At 38.8% G+C, this 15735-nt stretch overlaps 1 protein-coding gene and 1 non-coding gene across 13 annotated transcripts in view; both read right to left on the bottom strand.

Moving 5' to 3' along the window:
• Positions 1-4224: 4224 nt before the first annotated feature.
• The window catches only part of SLC38A6 (solute carrier family 38 member 6), a 75907-nt gene continuing 64396 nt past the window's right edge, over positions 4225-15735 (bottom strand). For 11 of the 12 annotated variants that reach the window (XM_045060015.1, XM_045060007.1, XM_045060010.1 and 8 more), the window contains one exon: positions 4225-4483. In XM_045060015.1, the coding sequence (XP_044915950.1) occupies positions 4355-4483 (129 nt within the window). In that variant the 3' untranslated portion in view covers positions 4225-4354. The remainder of the gene's footprint in view (positions 4484-15735) is intronic. The other variant, XM_045060009.1, reaches the window with a different exon arrangement.
• Positions 4711-4783, bottom strand: TRNAN-AUU. Its single transcript has one exon. It is a non-coding gene; the product is annotated as a tRNA-Asn (tRNA).

The following is a 15735-nucleotide window of genomic DNA, read 5'->3' as shown; positions in this document are numbered from 1 at the left end:
CAATAGAAACTGGAAACACTGAAGATAAAAAGAAGGCTTATGAAGTAATTCTGTCTTGGTGGGTACTCTTCTAGATCTATACATGCTGGTGAAAAGAAGCCGGCTCCCAAGGGAGGTGAAAACCCACACTCCACAGATCCTATAGGTCTTCAGCTCTGAAGAATTCCTGTGCTGTTCAGGGCAAAGTCAATGTTCACCAAGTGCACTGCACTGTTCTGTGAAGTTGGGTGTGGTGGGGTGGGGATGAGAGGCAGGTCCCAGACAGAGGATATAAAGGGGCTGTTAGACATAGTATCTTTCCTAAAGGCTATTACAGAGTGGTTAGATGTAAATATACATGAATTTGTATATTTCATTTAATTTAAAGAAACTAAATGTAGCGTCAAGACGTTAAGAATGGATTTCCTGAATAATGGAGCAAATAGTTTCATGAAGTCAATCTTAGAAGTCCTTCCAGAAGAGGAAAATATTGAGTTAGGTTTTGAGGAAGAGGAGAAACTTTGGAGTTTTGGAAAACTCTGGAAAGAGAACAGCATGAATGGCCTGTGCAAAAGTATGGAGGCAGGAACTCATGGGGAGCTCCGTAAGATGCCAGGGGTCTTAACAGGATCTGAGGCATGAGGTATTTCCCACAACTCCAGAAAAAGTTCCTCATGCTCCCTAGAGCTGAAACTTTGGAATAAATTAAGTGTGAATATTGAGATGACCAGCTCTTGAAGGTTGAAAGTGCTTCTTTTCATATAGCTTTTGGAAGATGATGATGGTGATAGTCAATGCAGAGAGGCAATTAATATCTATCACCATTTTTGAACATGCCTTATTCAAAGGCCTTCAACCAAGACCTTAACTTTTGTTTGATTTAAAGTTCTAAACTCAGCCTGGTTTCCAGAATTCTCTACAACCAGGATCCTACCCTTCAGCTTTATTTCTCAAACTGTTCATTACATCTTTACTCCTGGAAAAATTTTTGTCATTTCAAAATATACCTTTCATTTTCTTGCACATTTATTATTTTCTTTCCAAGTGGAAATGCCTTCCTCCCATTTTCATCCCTACTTTGGTTTTCCTGCAATTTTACTCCGCTGTTAACTTCCTCCACAAAATCCTTCCCATTCATCCAGAAGGCAATGAGCCTTCATCCCTATGAATTTGTCTAGCAGAGGTTTTAATGTTCCTATTACTCACCGAGCTAGGTCATTCTTCTAACCGGTGCCCACTGTAGTCTCGTGTGCACATGGCATGCACTATGGCCAAACCCTGTCCTTCAGGAATTGTAATCCTAGTTATTGCATACAGTTTGCCTCTATTGGATTGTAAGTTCCAGGAGTGATTCACCAACTAAAGAACAATTACTATGGATAGAGAAAAATGCCATGTACCTATGTGACAGACAAGATCATTCACAAATGAGGTTGGAGATGGAGTTTAAAAACTTTCTTGTCAGAATAAAGTTCTAAGTTGCTAGAGTATGGCTCTCTGACTTACTGAAAGCAAATTTCTCTTTGTTTTACTATAGAAGTGACAACATTGTGAAAAGTTTAAGTAACTGAGTCTGGGAATGATTAGACATTTGGGGAAGGGGATTTGATTGAAAAGAAAAAAATCTGGGAAAACCATTTTTACATTGACATTAAAATGCATGAATGCAACTCTATTTATTTAGTCTGGTTTAGCTAATAAGTTGAGAACTATTCTGGATGAGTGAAAGCAAAGAATTTATTTGAATGCAAACGAATGACAAATCTTTAGACAGAGACATGGGGAGTATCCAAGTATTTTGCTTCCCTGTGAAATGCAAATATTATCATGGTATAATCATTACTGATTAACTCTCGATATAACATATAAACCTATGAAGTTTTATAGGAGAAATGTTATTTTTCCTAAATGCTGAAATGTTTGCAAAATTGTGTGAATTTGTAAACCAGGAATTGATTACTTAGATATTTTTCCCTTCCAGAGTTTAGGATCAGCAATTACTGGGAAGAAAGCCAACTTAAAAAAAAATTTTTTTAAAGGAATATATGGCAAGTTTTTAACAAATATAGACCTATTGAATTTAAAGAACTGTATTTCTGGGGCGCCTGGGTGGCTCAGTCAGTTAAGCATCCAACTCTTGATTTCAGCTCAGGTCATGATCTGATGGGTTGGTTTGGTTTGTGGGTTTGAGCCCCACATCAGGCTCCAAGCTGAGTGCAGCGCCAGCTTGGGATTCTCTCTCTCTGCCCCTCCCCTGCTAGCACACTGTCTCTCTCTCAAAATAAACTTAAAAAAAAAAAAGGAACTGTATCTTTACTATATTTATATAGTAATATTATGATCTTCCTTACTTTTTTTATATTAAAGGACAGTGGCAAGTTTTTTTCTTAATGCCCTTGATCAATTTGCAAAATAAAAAGTTGGCAATGTCATGACTTTCCCCAAAATTTATTTTGAAGGTCTAAGGATCCAAAAGAAATCCAAAGTCTGGAAAACACTAAATCATAATGTTGATGGTCTGAGCTTATTTGGATTTTTAAAAATTATATCTGTAGAGAGTCAGGATGCAGAATTGGATTTCTAATACTGTTTTTCAAGGGATCCACGTTTTCTCAAAGTCTGGCTGACAAATATTGGAAAACATTATTGCTCTACCAAAAGTCCATATACCTCTGAAATACTTAACAAAAAGGAATAATGCTGTGGCAATAGACCATGACTCAGAGGACAAAGAGTGAACCCAAATGCTGTCTGGCTGGTGTGACAGAACAGACTTAGACTTAGGTACAAAATTTAAATGAATAAAGCAGCCTTCTATACAGTTGGTGTTTACTATGTATCTACTATGAGAATGTTTTTATACAAAAACAAAACAAAACAAAATAAAAAACAAAGCTCTAACAGCTTGATGTACTTAAGTTTACATTTGAGATGTGTGATCTTGGGCCAGTGCTTTAACTTCATAACTTTTTTTTTTTTTTACTTTTCTTTAAAGATTATTTTGAGAGAGAGAGAGAGAGAGGGAGAGAGAGAGAGAGAGAGAGAGTGTGTGACAGCAAGCACAGGGGAGGGAGAGAGAGAGAGAGAAAGAGAATCCCAAGCAGGTTCTGCACTGTCAGTGCAGAGCCTGACACAGAACTCTAACTCACAAACTGTGAGATCGTGACCAGAGTCGAAATCAAGAATCAGATGCTTAACTGACTGAGCCACCCAGGCACTCCTGAACTTTAATTTCTAATGTAGTTAATGGGGGAATATAACTGTATCTACTACAGAGGACACAAGATAATGTGCTCAGCCTGATGCCTGGTCCATACATACAAGGGCTTGCTCATGATTGTTACATTATTTTATGACTCTGATAACCTCCCATTCATTTAAAATATCAAAGTCTCTCAGATATAAACAGAGAACTGAGTAAGAGAACCAGGGAACTACAAAAAGGGTCTTCATTCTTTCCTCATGGAGGTGCCCTGCCCTAGAGGCCCCACTCCCTTTGATTCCTACTTTTACCATCTAACTAGAAGTGGGGTCAAAGGGTTCTGATCCCAAACACAAAGCACCTTAGCTGGCTAGAAGTTCTGGGAGTCCAGTCTCTGAACTACCAACCTTGGTTCTAGAGAACCTAAGGAGATGCCTTTAAAGGGAAAAGCACAGAGCTGTCCCCGGCCCTCAAGATCTACTTTTTTCAAGGTCTGATCTTTTGTCTTTAAAAAAGAGCTATTTCCAGGGTGCCTGGGTGGCTCAGTCGATTGGTTAAGTCAACTATGGCTCAGGTCATGATCTCACGGTTCATGAGATTGAGCCCTGTGTCCGGCTCTCCACTGACAGCCTGCTTGGGATTCTGTCTCTCTCTCTCTGCCTCTCCTCCACTCGTGCTCTCTCTCTCAAAATAAACAAACATTTAAAAAAATAACAGAAGAGAGGCATTTCTCTACAGGCCCAATTGCAGACTCGTCAAGACAGACCTTGGATCAATAAGAGGACATTAGAGTGCTACTGAGGGGGCAACCTAACTTGTCTCACTGTAAGGGCCAAGCAAGGTTGGGTCCATCACATCTTCATGTGGGGACGGTCTCACAACCATCTCTGAGAGGAAGCAGAGGCTTACGTTCTTTCTGGTCATCTCTGGTTTTGAAGTCCACTTTTCTGAGCTTTCTGGCTCGCCTGGCTAGCACATACGCTATTCCTGTTCTGCCCCATGTGGCTCCAGGGAAAGGTTTACACACGTGCTCACACAAGGCATTTCTGTGTATAGCTTTTATTGGTTTCAGGAGACAGAGGCAGGCAAGTTAAAACCGAATATTAGACGTTTCTGTTCTTAAAACACCCTTCAGCCACTTTTACTCACAGGCTCCAGACTCCCACCACTGGCTTAGCACCGGCTGCCCCTTTCCTTCTGCTTCTCAACTCCCAAATCCACGTCCTCTTTTACAAAGAGTACTTTAAATATTTCTTCAACTTCCTCTTCTCCTGCCAACCCATTCTCATAAGGTCTCACCTTCTTAAAAAAAAAAAAAACAAAACAGAGGTAAAATTCACATCCTATAAAATGAACCGTTTTAAATTATACAATTCACAGGCATTTAGTAAACTGTTGTGAAACCATATAGGGTCTCACCTTTCATCCCCAATGACTTATCAAGAGAGTTTCCCACACAAAGACATGAAAGATTCTTCCCTAAGAGAAATTTTTTTTTTTAAGATTGTATTTTTTTTAAGTAATCTCTACACCCAACGTGGGGCTTGAACCTACAACTCTGAGATTAATAGTCGCATGCTCTACCGACTGAGCCAGCCAGGCGCCCCCTAAGAGAAATTTAGGGTGCCAGTCACTTCCCCTCCCTTAAACCTTGTTCTTACAGGGATAGAAGTCTTTTGGCATTTGAGGAAAAGATGCCACCAAGCAGCTATTTTTCTTTTTGGAGAAGGAACTATAATTTGGGGGGGGGGGGGGCAGAGAGAAAGGTTGTGAAACATTTAAAATAGATTTTTTCACAGAAGGTGGTATTTTTAAAACTAATTTTCAGCTTTATTTACCACTCAATGGAATATCAGCAACTCACTTGCAAATCATTCAGCAAATACTTTTTTATATGTATTTTTATATATTATATAAATATAACATTTATTCATATTTGTTTTGCTACATATATATAAATACATATGTGGGTAGCAAAACAAATATGAACCACATGTTAAATTTCAGTGGTGGGTATATGGGCATATTATTCCAATTTAGATGTATGCTTGAAATTTTAGATAATAAAAAGTTGGGGAAAACTCATGGAGTAGAGCTTTTTATTTAGATAATTTATACTAAATGGTATAAAAATGTATTATCTATGATGTTTTAGGATATGAAGTGGACTGGACACTTGTTTGGCATTAGCTGCGGTCCTTATACTCAATTATTCAAACTAAACAAACCTCACAATAGATCCACGACTGGTTGACCTAAACAATGATAACAAAATCCTGGAAGAGCAGTAGTAGTGGACGGCATCTCTTCTCAGAACACACACACAGGTCACCTCCTCTCCTGGGAATAGCACCCACATAAAGGACACAACTTTCTCATGGCATTCATTAAAGCCATAAGGAAACTCCCTAAACACACAATGAAGTAAGATTTAACAAATATTTACTGAGCGCCAGTTAAGTGAACTTCTGGTATTAGGAGTGTGTACACGCCAATATAGTATGCGCAGAACATGGTTTCTCTTTGGGGGTTAATTACAACCGAGTTGGGGAAAGAAGGTGCTTAAAAGCAGTGAAAAGCAAATAACACCACAAAATTTAAAGAGCAATTATTACATCGTTGGTGAAAGCGTAACTTGGTAAAACCTTTAATGGGGAGCAATTTAGTAATACCTACCAAAATTAGAAATGTGCATATACTTTGCCTCAGGATTCCAGTTAAATGGGTATGAATTTATCCTATAGATATGTTCATATGTGTGCCACATGATGTATGTATAAAGATAATAACTGAAGCATTATATAAAACAGCAAAATTAAAAAAAACCCTAAATATGCATAGGAAACTGGTTAAGTTATGGTACATGCATTAACGAAATACTATGTGGTTGTTAAATAGAGTTAGGCTGCTTTTGACACAGAATATCTCCAAAACATAAGGTTGAAGCAAAAAATAAACAAGTGGGACTACATCAAACTTAAAAGCTTCTGTGCAAGAAAGGAAACAATCAAGACAGTAAAAAGTCAACCTATGGAATGGGAGAAAATATTTACAAACCATCTCTTATCTGATAAGGAGTTAATATCCAAAATATGTAAGAACTCCTACAACTTAATAACAAAAAAAGCAAATAACTCTATTTAAAAATGGACAAAGGACTTGAATAGACATTTCTCCAATGGCCAGTGGGTATATGAAAAGATGCTCAACGTCACCATTAAGGAAATGCAAATCAAACCATAATGAGATATAACCTCGCATCTGTTAGGATGGTCATTACAAAAAGAAAAATCAGAAAACAACAAATGCTAGTGAAGATGTGGAGAAAGTGGGACCCTTGTGCACTGGTGGGAATGTAACATGGTACAGCTATTATGGAAAACAGTATGGAGGTCCCTCAAAAAATTACAAGTAGAACTACCCTTTGATCCAGCAATTGCACTTCTTTGTATTTATCCAAAATAACTGAATGAGATATTTGTACTAGCATGTCTATTACGGCATTATCCACAATAGCCAAGAGAGAGAAACAATTGAAGTGTCCACAGATGGATGAATGGATAAAGAACTTGTGGTATATACAATTGTGGTAATACATTGCAGTATTATGCAGCCCTAATAAAGAAGGAAATCCTGCCATAGGCTACGACATGCATGAAACTTAAAGACACTATGCTAAGTGAAACAGCCAGTCACAAAGGACAAATACTGCATGATTCCACTAAAGCAGTCAAACTGATATAAGCAGAAAGTAAAATGATGGTAGTCGGGGATGCGGGGGAGGGGAAAATGAGTTTTGTTCAATGGGCATAGAGTTTTAGTCATGCAAGATGAAAAAGTTCTAGAGTTCTACTGTATGTATAACAATATGCATGTAATTAACAATAGTATTGTATACTTAAAGGTTTATTAAGAGGGCAGATTACCTGTTCTGTGTTTTTTTTTTTTTTTTTTACAATTGAAATGATGTGTTTATACATATCTTTAAATATCTCTAAGTAAAAAGAAGTCAAGATGTAGAGGATTGTGCATAGTATGCCAACATTTGTGTGTGTGTATGTTTGTTCTATATACATAGTTAACTAGGCTTAACATATATTTGCAAAGATACAGAAAGTCGTAAGAGTGGTTGCTTCCAATGGGGAAAACTGGATGCTTGGGACAGACACTGCAGGGAGGCAATTTTGTAAATTTTGAATTTGTACCAATTAAATTTTAATATTACCAATCAAAAAATAGAACATACAGAGAAAGAAAGATACCATATGTTTTCACTCTTATGTGGATCCTGAGAAACTTAACAGAAACCCATGGAGGAGGGGAAGGAAAAAAAAAAAAGAGGTTAGAGTGGGAGAGAGCCAAAGCATAAGAGACTGTTAAAAACTGAGAACTGGGGCGCCTGGGTGGCGCAGTCGGTTAAGCTTCCGACTTCAGCCAGTCACGATCTCGCGGTTGGGGAGTTTGAGCCCCGCGTCAGGCTCTGGGCTGATGGCTCAGAGCCTGGAGCCTGTTTCCGATTCTGTGTCTCCCTCTCTCTCTGCCCCTCCCCCGTTCATGCTCTGTCTCTCTCTGTCCCAAAAAAATAAATAAACGTTGAAAAAAAAAATTTAAAAACTGAGAACAAACTGAGGGTTGATGGGGGGTGGGAGAGAGGGGAGGGTGGGTGATGGGTATTGAGGAGGGCACCTTTTGGGATGAGCACTGGGTGTTGTATGGAAACCAATTTGACAATAAATTTCATATATTGGAAAAAAAATAGAACATAAAGCAATTTATAAAAAAGTAGGAAATATATTATATGGTACTAATGACACATACCAGAATAATTATCTAGATAACAAGAGATAATTTGGAGTAGAGAATGCAGTATTTACAAGGCGGAACGTGAGCTGGGCCTTGAGAAATGGGAAGTGTTTGGATAGGTAGAGGAGAGCAGTAAGGACAGTCCGGGTGTGTACGTAGAGGCTGGAGTGGGGAGAGGACATGGGAAGTAAAAATGGAGAAGCAGGGTAATGAAAGGTAAATCAAGCGACAGTGAGACAGTTTCAGCATACTGCAGAATGTAGGTACAAGAGAAAAGGATGAAATAGTTTAGTAGATGATGCACGGAAATGTGGAATTAATGTGGTGGGCAGCAAGGAGCCACTGTAGGCTCTTGAGCAGGGAAGTCATATTATGAAAGCAGGATTCCAAGATCAGCAGACAAAACAGACAAAATAAACCAAAAGACAGACAACTGTCAGAAGGCTAACGCAGCGATCCAGGGGTTGCCCATTGCAATCATATGGGAAGCTTTAAAAATATATATTTGTGCCTAGGTCTCCACTGCCAGAGATTCTGATTTAATTGGTTTGGGGTGGAGCCTGATCACTGTCATTTTGAAAGCTCCCCAAGTGATTTTAAAGAGCAGCATGGGTTGAACATAACTGTCACAATCCAGGCACAAAGAGATGAAGGCTAAGATTCAGGAGCTGGCAGGAGGCTGGAGACAGGATAAAAGCACACTTAGGAGACAGGTCCAAGGAAGAACTGATGTGCTGACAGATCAGGGGTAAAGAGTGGAAAGATATACACAGTCTGTTAGATTTATGCATTCATTCAACAGATATTTATTAAGTCCCTCCCAAGTACCAGGTACCATACTGAGCTCGAAGATTTAGTGATGAGCAAAACAGACCAGTCCCAGTTCTTCAGAAACTTGTGGTCTAGTGGACACAGACAACAAACAAGACTTCCAGGGATGGCCTGTACAACTGGGTCTGAAGCTATCAAGCATGACCGCTATCAGGCTGCTTGTGTACATCAAGTGGTCGGGGGAGACGTCTCTGAGCCGGTGATACTTGAGCTGAGGCTTGAGTGATGAGGAGCTGAGTCTTCAAAGAGAGATGTTCTCTCTAGGAAAAGCAGTAAGCACGCAGGGACATGTTCAAGGCACAGAAAGTCTGTACAACGGAGAAGAGTCAGACTGATGGGAGATGAGGTCAGAGAAATACGTAGGTACAAACCAAATAGAACCATGTGGGCCATGGCACAGATTTCATTCTCAATGACATGGGAGGCCCTTGGAGGAAATTAAGCAGAGTAGTGACGTGATCTGATTTACATTTTTGAACAACCACTTTTGCAGTGTGAAAACAGGCTGCAGGTTGCAGGAATGAAAGCAAGAAAACTGATTGGAAGGATAGATTAGGGCATGAGGTGCACTGACAGGGGAAAACTGTGGAGGGGAATAGATTTGAATATGTCGACTTTAGGTAACTGGGCAGCATCTAAGCAGAAACGTCCCAGGACAACTGGACACATGGGAAATAGGTGAGAATTTAGGTTGTACCTACTGACTTGGAGACACTTTCAGGACTGAAGAAATGCATGTTAGATGACACTACAGGACTATGGCAACTTTTTCCAAGAAGGGGACTAGTAACAACTTGGAAGAAAAGCCTCTACTGGTGGGCTGCAGGGCTCTGTAGTTAGTTTTGTCTTTCAGAACATCTTTATCTGTGAATGGGATAAAGAAATGGCAGGATAACACAGGATGTCAAAAAACAGGGAACAATGATACACTGGAATCAAAACTTAAAAAAAAATCTCAATGGCTGGAAGAATGTACTAAAATTAACAAGGCAAAATTTAGATAGATAAAAAATAGATAACAAGTGTGTGTGTGTATAACATATATTCCTTCATATTAAAAAAAAAATAAAATTAATAGTAAAAGACCTAGAAATCTGGCAGTTCACCTAAAAGAGACCTGGGGCTTTTACTGATGATGTACTTTACAAGCCTAAAGTGTAAAGTCATTGTGAAAAAGCTGATGTAAAATCAGAGGAATTGACATTATTACAAAACTAGAACTTATTTTTCTAGGGAAGAATACAACAGTAGTGAAAATAAACTACATTGATCAGGATTATTTCTAGAACACTATTTTCTGATCAGGCTGCTGACTAGATGGCTGAAGTAGAGAAGGGAGAAGAGATATGAGATTTGAGGAACAGACAAGTAATAAAACTATATATATTCAATTCAGTGCTTAACAGCATACTCAAACTTTCCCCAAATATCGTGTTATCTAACTTGGGGAAATAAGGTGTATTTCCCCTGGTTGAGAGAAAACATAGTCTTCAAACATGAAAGTCTTCAGAGATTAAAGAAAACTTGTCCAAAATGAGACAAAAGAGGTAGAGCTGGGATTTGAACACAAGTAAATAGGACTTCAGAATCTTTATTTAAAAAAAAAGTCTCTCTCTCCATAAATATATAACTATAGATATAGATCTATGTTTTCCTTTTTTTTTTTTTTAAATAATTTATTGTCAGGTTAGCTAACATACAGCGTACACAGTGTAGTTTTGGCTTCAGGAGTAGATTCCCGTGATTCGCCAATTAAAACACCCAGTGCTCATCACAACAAGTGCCCTCCTCAATGCCCATCACCCATCTTCCCTGCTCCCAAACCCCCTACCCCCACCCTCATCAACCCTCAATTTGTTCTCTGTAATTACGAGTCTCTTGTGGTTTGCTTCTCTGTTTGTAACTTATTTTTCCTTCCCTTCCCTTATGGTCTTCTGCTAAGTTTCTCAAGTTCCACATATGAGTGAAAACACAGGATATCTTTCTTTCTGACTGACTTATTTCACTTAGCATAATACCCTCTAGTTCCATCCATGTTGTTGCAAATGGCAAGATTTCATTCTTTTTCATCACTGAGTAGTATTCCTGTGTGTGTGTGTGTGTGTGTGTGTGTGTGTGTGTGTGTGTGTACACACACACATTACATCTTCTTTATCCATTCATCAGGTGATGGACATTTGGGCTCTTTTTGGCTATTGTTGATAGCACTGCTATAAACATTGGGTACATGTGCCCCTATGAATCAGCACTCCTATATCCTTTGGATAAATTTCTAGTAGTGCTATTGTTGGGACATAGGGTAATTCTGTTTTTTTTTGAGGAACCTCCACTATGTTTTCCAGAGTGGCTATACCAGTTTGCATTCCCACCAACAGTGCAAGAGGGTTCCCCTTTCTCCACAACCTCGCCAACATCTGTTGTTTCCTGAGTTGTTACTTTTAGTCACTCTGACCAGTCTGAGATGGTATCTCAATGTGGTTTTGATTTGTATTTCCCTGATGAGGAGTGACATTGAGCATCTTTTCATGTGCCTATTGGCCATATGGATGTCTTCTTTAGAGAAGTGTCTATTCATGTCTTCTGCCCATTTCTTCACTATATTATTTGTTTTTTGGGAGTTGAGTTTGCTAAGTTCTCTAAAGACTTTGGATACTAACCCTTTATGTCATTTGCAAATATCTTCTCCCATTCTGTTGTTTGCCTTTTAGTTTTGTTGATTGTTTCCTTTGCTGTGCAGAAGCTCTTAATCTTGATGGGATCCCAACAGTTCATTTTTGCTTTTATTTCCCTTGCCTTTGGAGACGTGTCAAGTAAGAAGTTGCTGCAGCTGAGGTCAAAGAGGTTGTTGCCCATTTTGCCCTCTAGGATTTTGATGGTTTCCTGTCTCACATTTAGGTCTTTCCTCCATTTTGAATTTATTTTTGTGTATGGTGTAAGAAAGTGGTCCAATTTCATTCTTCAGTATGTTGCTGTCCAGTTCTCCCAGCGCCATTTGCCAAAGAGACTGTCATTTTTCCATTGGATACTCTTTACTGCTTTGTCGAAGATCAGTTGGCCATACATTTGTAGGTCCATTTCTGTGTTCTCTATTCCATTCCATTGGTCTATGTGTCTGTTTTTGTGCCAATACCATACTGTCTCGATGACTACAGCTTTGTAGTATAGGCTAAAGTCTGGGATTGCAATGCCTCCAGTTTGGTTTTCTTTTCAACCTTACTTTGGTTATTCGGCATCTTCTGTGGTTCCATGCAAATTTTAGGATTGTTTGTTCTAGCTCTGTGAAGAATACTGGTAATATTTTGATTGAGATTGCATTTGTATAGGTTGCTTTGGATAGTATCAACATTTTAACAATATTTGTTCTTCCAATCCATAAGCATGGAATGTTTTTCCATTTCTTTGTGTCTTCTTCAATTTCTTTCATTAGCTTTTTATAGTTTTCAGCATACAGATCTTTTACCTCTTTGGTTAGGTTTATTCCTAGGTATTTTATGGTTCTTGGTGCAATTTAAATGGGATCGATTCCTTGATATCTCTGTTTCGTTACTGTATAGAAACGCGACTGATTTCTGTTCATTGATTTTATATCCTGCAACTTTTCTGAATTCATGTATTAGTTCTAGCAGTTTTTTGGTGGTCTTTTGGGTTTTCCATGTAGAGAAAGTACCACATCATCTGTGGAAAGTGCAAGTTTGACATCTTCTTTGCCAATTTAGATGCCTTTTATTTCATTTTATTGTCTAATTGCTGAGGCTAGGACCTAATCTATGTTTTCCTTTGCGTTAAGCAGTTGCATTACCAGGGCCATCTTGAAAAGGTTCAATCAGAAAATTCCAAGTTTTATTTGAGCTTTTTTCAGGCAAGAAATTCAGGGGTCTTATTTAACTTCACCACTTTAGGACTAGTGCAACTCTTAGTGTGTATTATGTGCTCAGTAAATACTTACTCAGTGAATTAGCCAGCCCCTTTGCCTGTGTTGTGCATTGATCCACTGATCAGTAGAAGACAAAACACACACAAATTCAAACAGTGAGAAACATTTCTCTGGAGGTCTTGTTTCTTTATACCATCCCATATGACAATGCCTTTTCATCCACTTGTCTTTTTTTCGCCTGGCAACTAAATTTCCCTCTCTGCCCCTTTCCTTTGTCCCACAGGCGAAAAAACTTGTCCCCCTGGCCACCAAGCAAGATGAGTCTTCCTGCTCCTCATAAGTGCTCATCTTGACGGACAGCCTCACAAACTAGGACAGTGGATCATGATAGCAAAAACTTGGATCAGATTGTTCAGGAAGAGTGATTGTAATGAGGAAGCCATATCCACAATATCTTTACTCATCCTTCACCAAAATTTTGTTTTCTTATTTTTCCCTCTTCATTAAGGGAAGACTATAGGAGGATAATGTAGAAAAATGAACAAATTGTGTGCTTAAATTAGAAAAACAATTGTTTCAGTACTATATCAGGTTCTGAGAAGTTCTAAGACCAAAAATTATGACACCTAAGTTTTAGGCAAAGTATTTGGCAGGAAACAAAGTCTTTTTTCAATAGGGCTAATTCTAATAAAGTCAGAGAGAGTACTGTCAACATGCCAAGAAGAAAATCAGGTTAAAATTAACTGTTCGAGTCCTTTTGTTTCTAGCATCTATTTTCCATCTCTATATATTCTACTGGCACTGTCAGCACAAGAGACCCCACACCCAGCTACCCACAGATTATCTAGTAACCTGATCCGGCAAATACACAGGGCAAGAACGGAGAAGAGAAAAATCCGTTTACCTTAAAAAGAGATCTTCCAAATTCATTAACATCTCATACAGTGCTCGCCATTTCATTTGTGCCCACATAACCTTATTCCTAGGCTCTAAAATGTTTCAGAGTCAGATGGCTATAGTACTTCCACAAATGGCGGGGGATGGGGGGTACACATTTCAAATACAGAAGAGTACTGGTGCCAAAGGTCACATGGAGAAAGAAATGAATCTTTCCTAGCTGATCTCTGCTCACATCAGAGATCACCCCCCAAACAGGGGAGAAGAAAAACGGTCTTACAGGTTTATATACAGGCAAATCAAGAAGATGAGATTTTGCAAAGGTAAAAATGTTTTTAGAAGCACAAGAAGGCCCGTGATTAGCTGATAACCATTTAAAGGCATGTGTAAAGTTTACCTGAAAATGGATGGTATGTTTCTGCTTTTCCATTGGTGAATTTACCAAGGTACTAAACTTAAATTTAAAAGGTGTCACGGGAGAAGGAACAAAGGAACAAACAAAGCCAGAGAGGTTGGGCTGATCTGGTAACAAGCTACCCATCAAACGCGAGTTAGGAATTGCCACAGTAGAGAATGTATGGTACTTTCAAGACCATGTCTATACCCAGATTGTGCTGAATTTCAGATTCTGCTTCTAGATGGAAAGGCAAAAAAACCCCACAAAGATTTCCAGACCTTGGGTGTTTAAAGGGCCTTCACACAGTAAATCAACCTACTCCTGTCTTGTTTTCTCCGCAGCCAGACTGAAATAATACAGCACCAGCAGAGGTGTGAATTACCCCCATTCATCTTAATGGAGTGTTAACTTCAAAGGCTTGTTTTAACCATTTAAATGCTAAGCTCATGAGTAAACATTCCGTTAAAAAAAAAGGTACAATTTAAACATTCACCTTCAACATACGAAAGTAATTTATATTCTCAGCACTTCGTTTTTTAATTTAGCAAACAAGTCTCCAAGTGTTAGAAAAGTATATATTTTGTACTTTACTTAGTTTTATTTTAAATAGTTCTTACCTAATAAATTATGAACGTTAAGCCCATAATGCGAGGGCCTATATTTCCCAGGAAAAATGTTGCGGAGTACTTGAACAAGGGTTTTTGGTAATCCTAGTGAAGGGGACACTGCTCTTACCTGCCATCTTATTAGCTTCCTCCACACTCATAGAGAAAGCTGTGACCCCGAAGAGGCAACCAGATAAGGCAGAATATTGAAGTAAAATAAAAGAAAAACACTTCCACAAATATTATCTCTTGATATTAACTAAGTTTTATGTTCAATATGTTACTTGTCCCTTTGCCAAACCTCTCATGATCCTATCCCATGAGCAGGTGACAAATGTATTAACTGATGCCCAGCTGTCATCACATTTAACATTTGCCCCACAGGGCATCCTTGCATCTGTTGCAGATTTAGTGTTATTTTGGTATTACTGGAATTAGATTTATGTAAGCAGCTGAACACCTATTTGTGTTTGGATCTATAATTTCATAAACAGAAAAAGAGGGTACAAGAATTAGCTTATCAGATTGATAGGCTCTGGCTGACCTGAAGGCACAGGGGAAGCCATGCCTGGCTGTGCCCCTGGGACCATGCTAAGTGCCCAGCTTCAGGAAGACATTAGTAGGAGAGCACAGCTGGGGCAGAACTGTGGCAAAACATGAAAAAGAGTGCACATGGGGCCAGTTCCCCTGTGAATGAAGGCTAGAGAAAGATTCTAAACATATTAGTTGTACAAGATGGAAGACGAGGAAATTCCCTGTCTCTGATTGAAAGCAAACTTATTTTACTGGTCCAGATGAAGGGATGGGGGAAAGGGGATAAGTATCTGATCTAAGAGCCTGTTTTGGTCTGCACCTAATTTATACAGGGCCATTTAATCCTCTCAACACAACCCTGTATAATTGGTATTAACTCCATTTAATACCTATATGAAAGTGGAGGCTTGGAGAGGTTAAGTACTTTGTCTAAACTCACTGAGATTTGAATCTAAGTCTTTCTAACCCTCAAACTTAGACTTTTTCCATTATACTATGCTGATCCAAAGTTGCCAAAGAAATATCTTAACTCAAAAGGGAAGCTCAGTTGTCAATTTTTCTGCCCATTTCCTAAGTAGGAAGCAAAGGGGCACCTGCAAAAGTGTGTATTTCC

The sequence above is a fragment of the Felis catus genome, chromosome B3, assembly GCF_018350175.1.
Source record: "Felis catus isolate Fca126 chromosome B3, F.catus_Fca126_mat1.0, whole genome shotgun sequence".
NCBI classification, from domain to species: Eukaryota; Metazoa; Chordata; class Mammalia; order Carnivora; family Felidae; genus Felis; species Felis catus.
The sequence above is the reverse complement of the archived record's forward strand: the minus strand, read 5'-3'. Positions and strand labels throughout refer to the sequence as shown.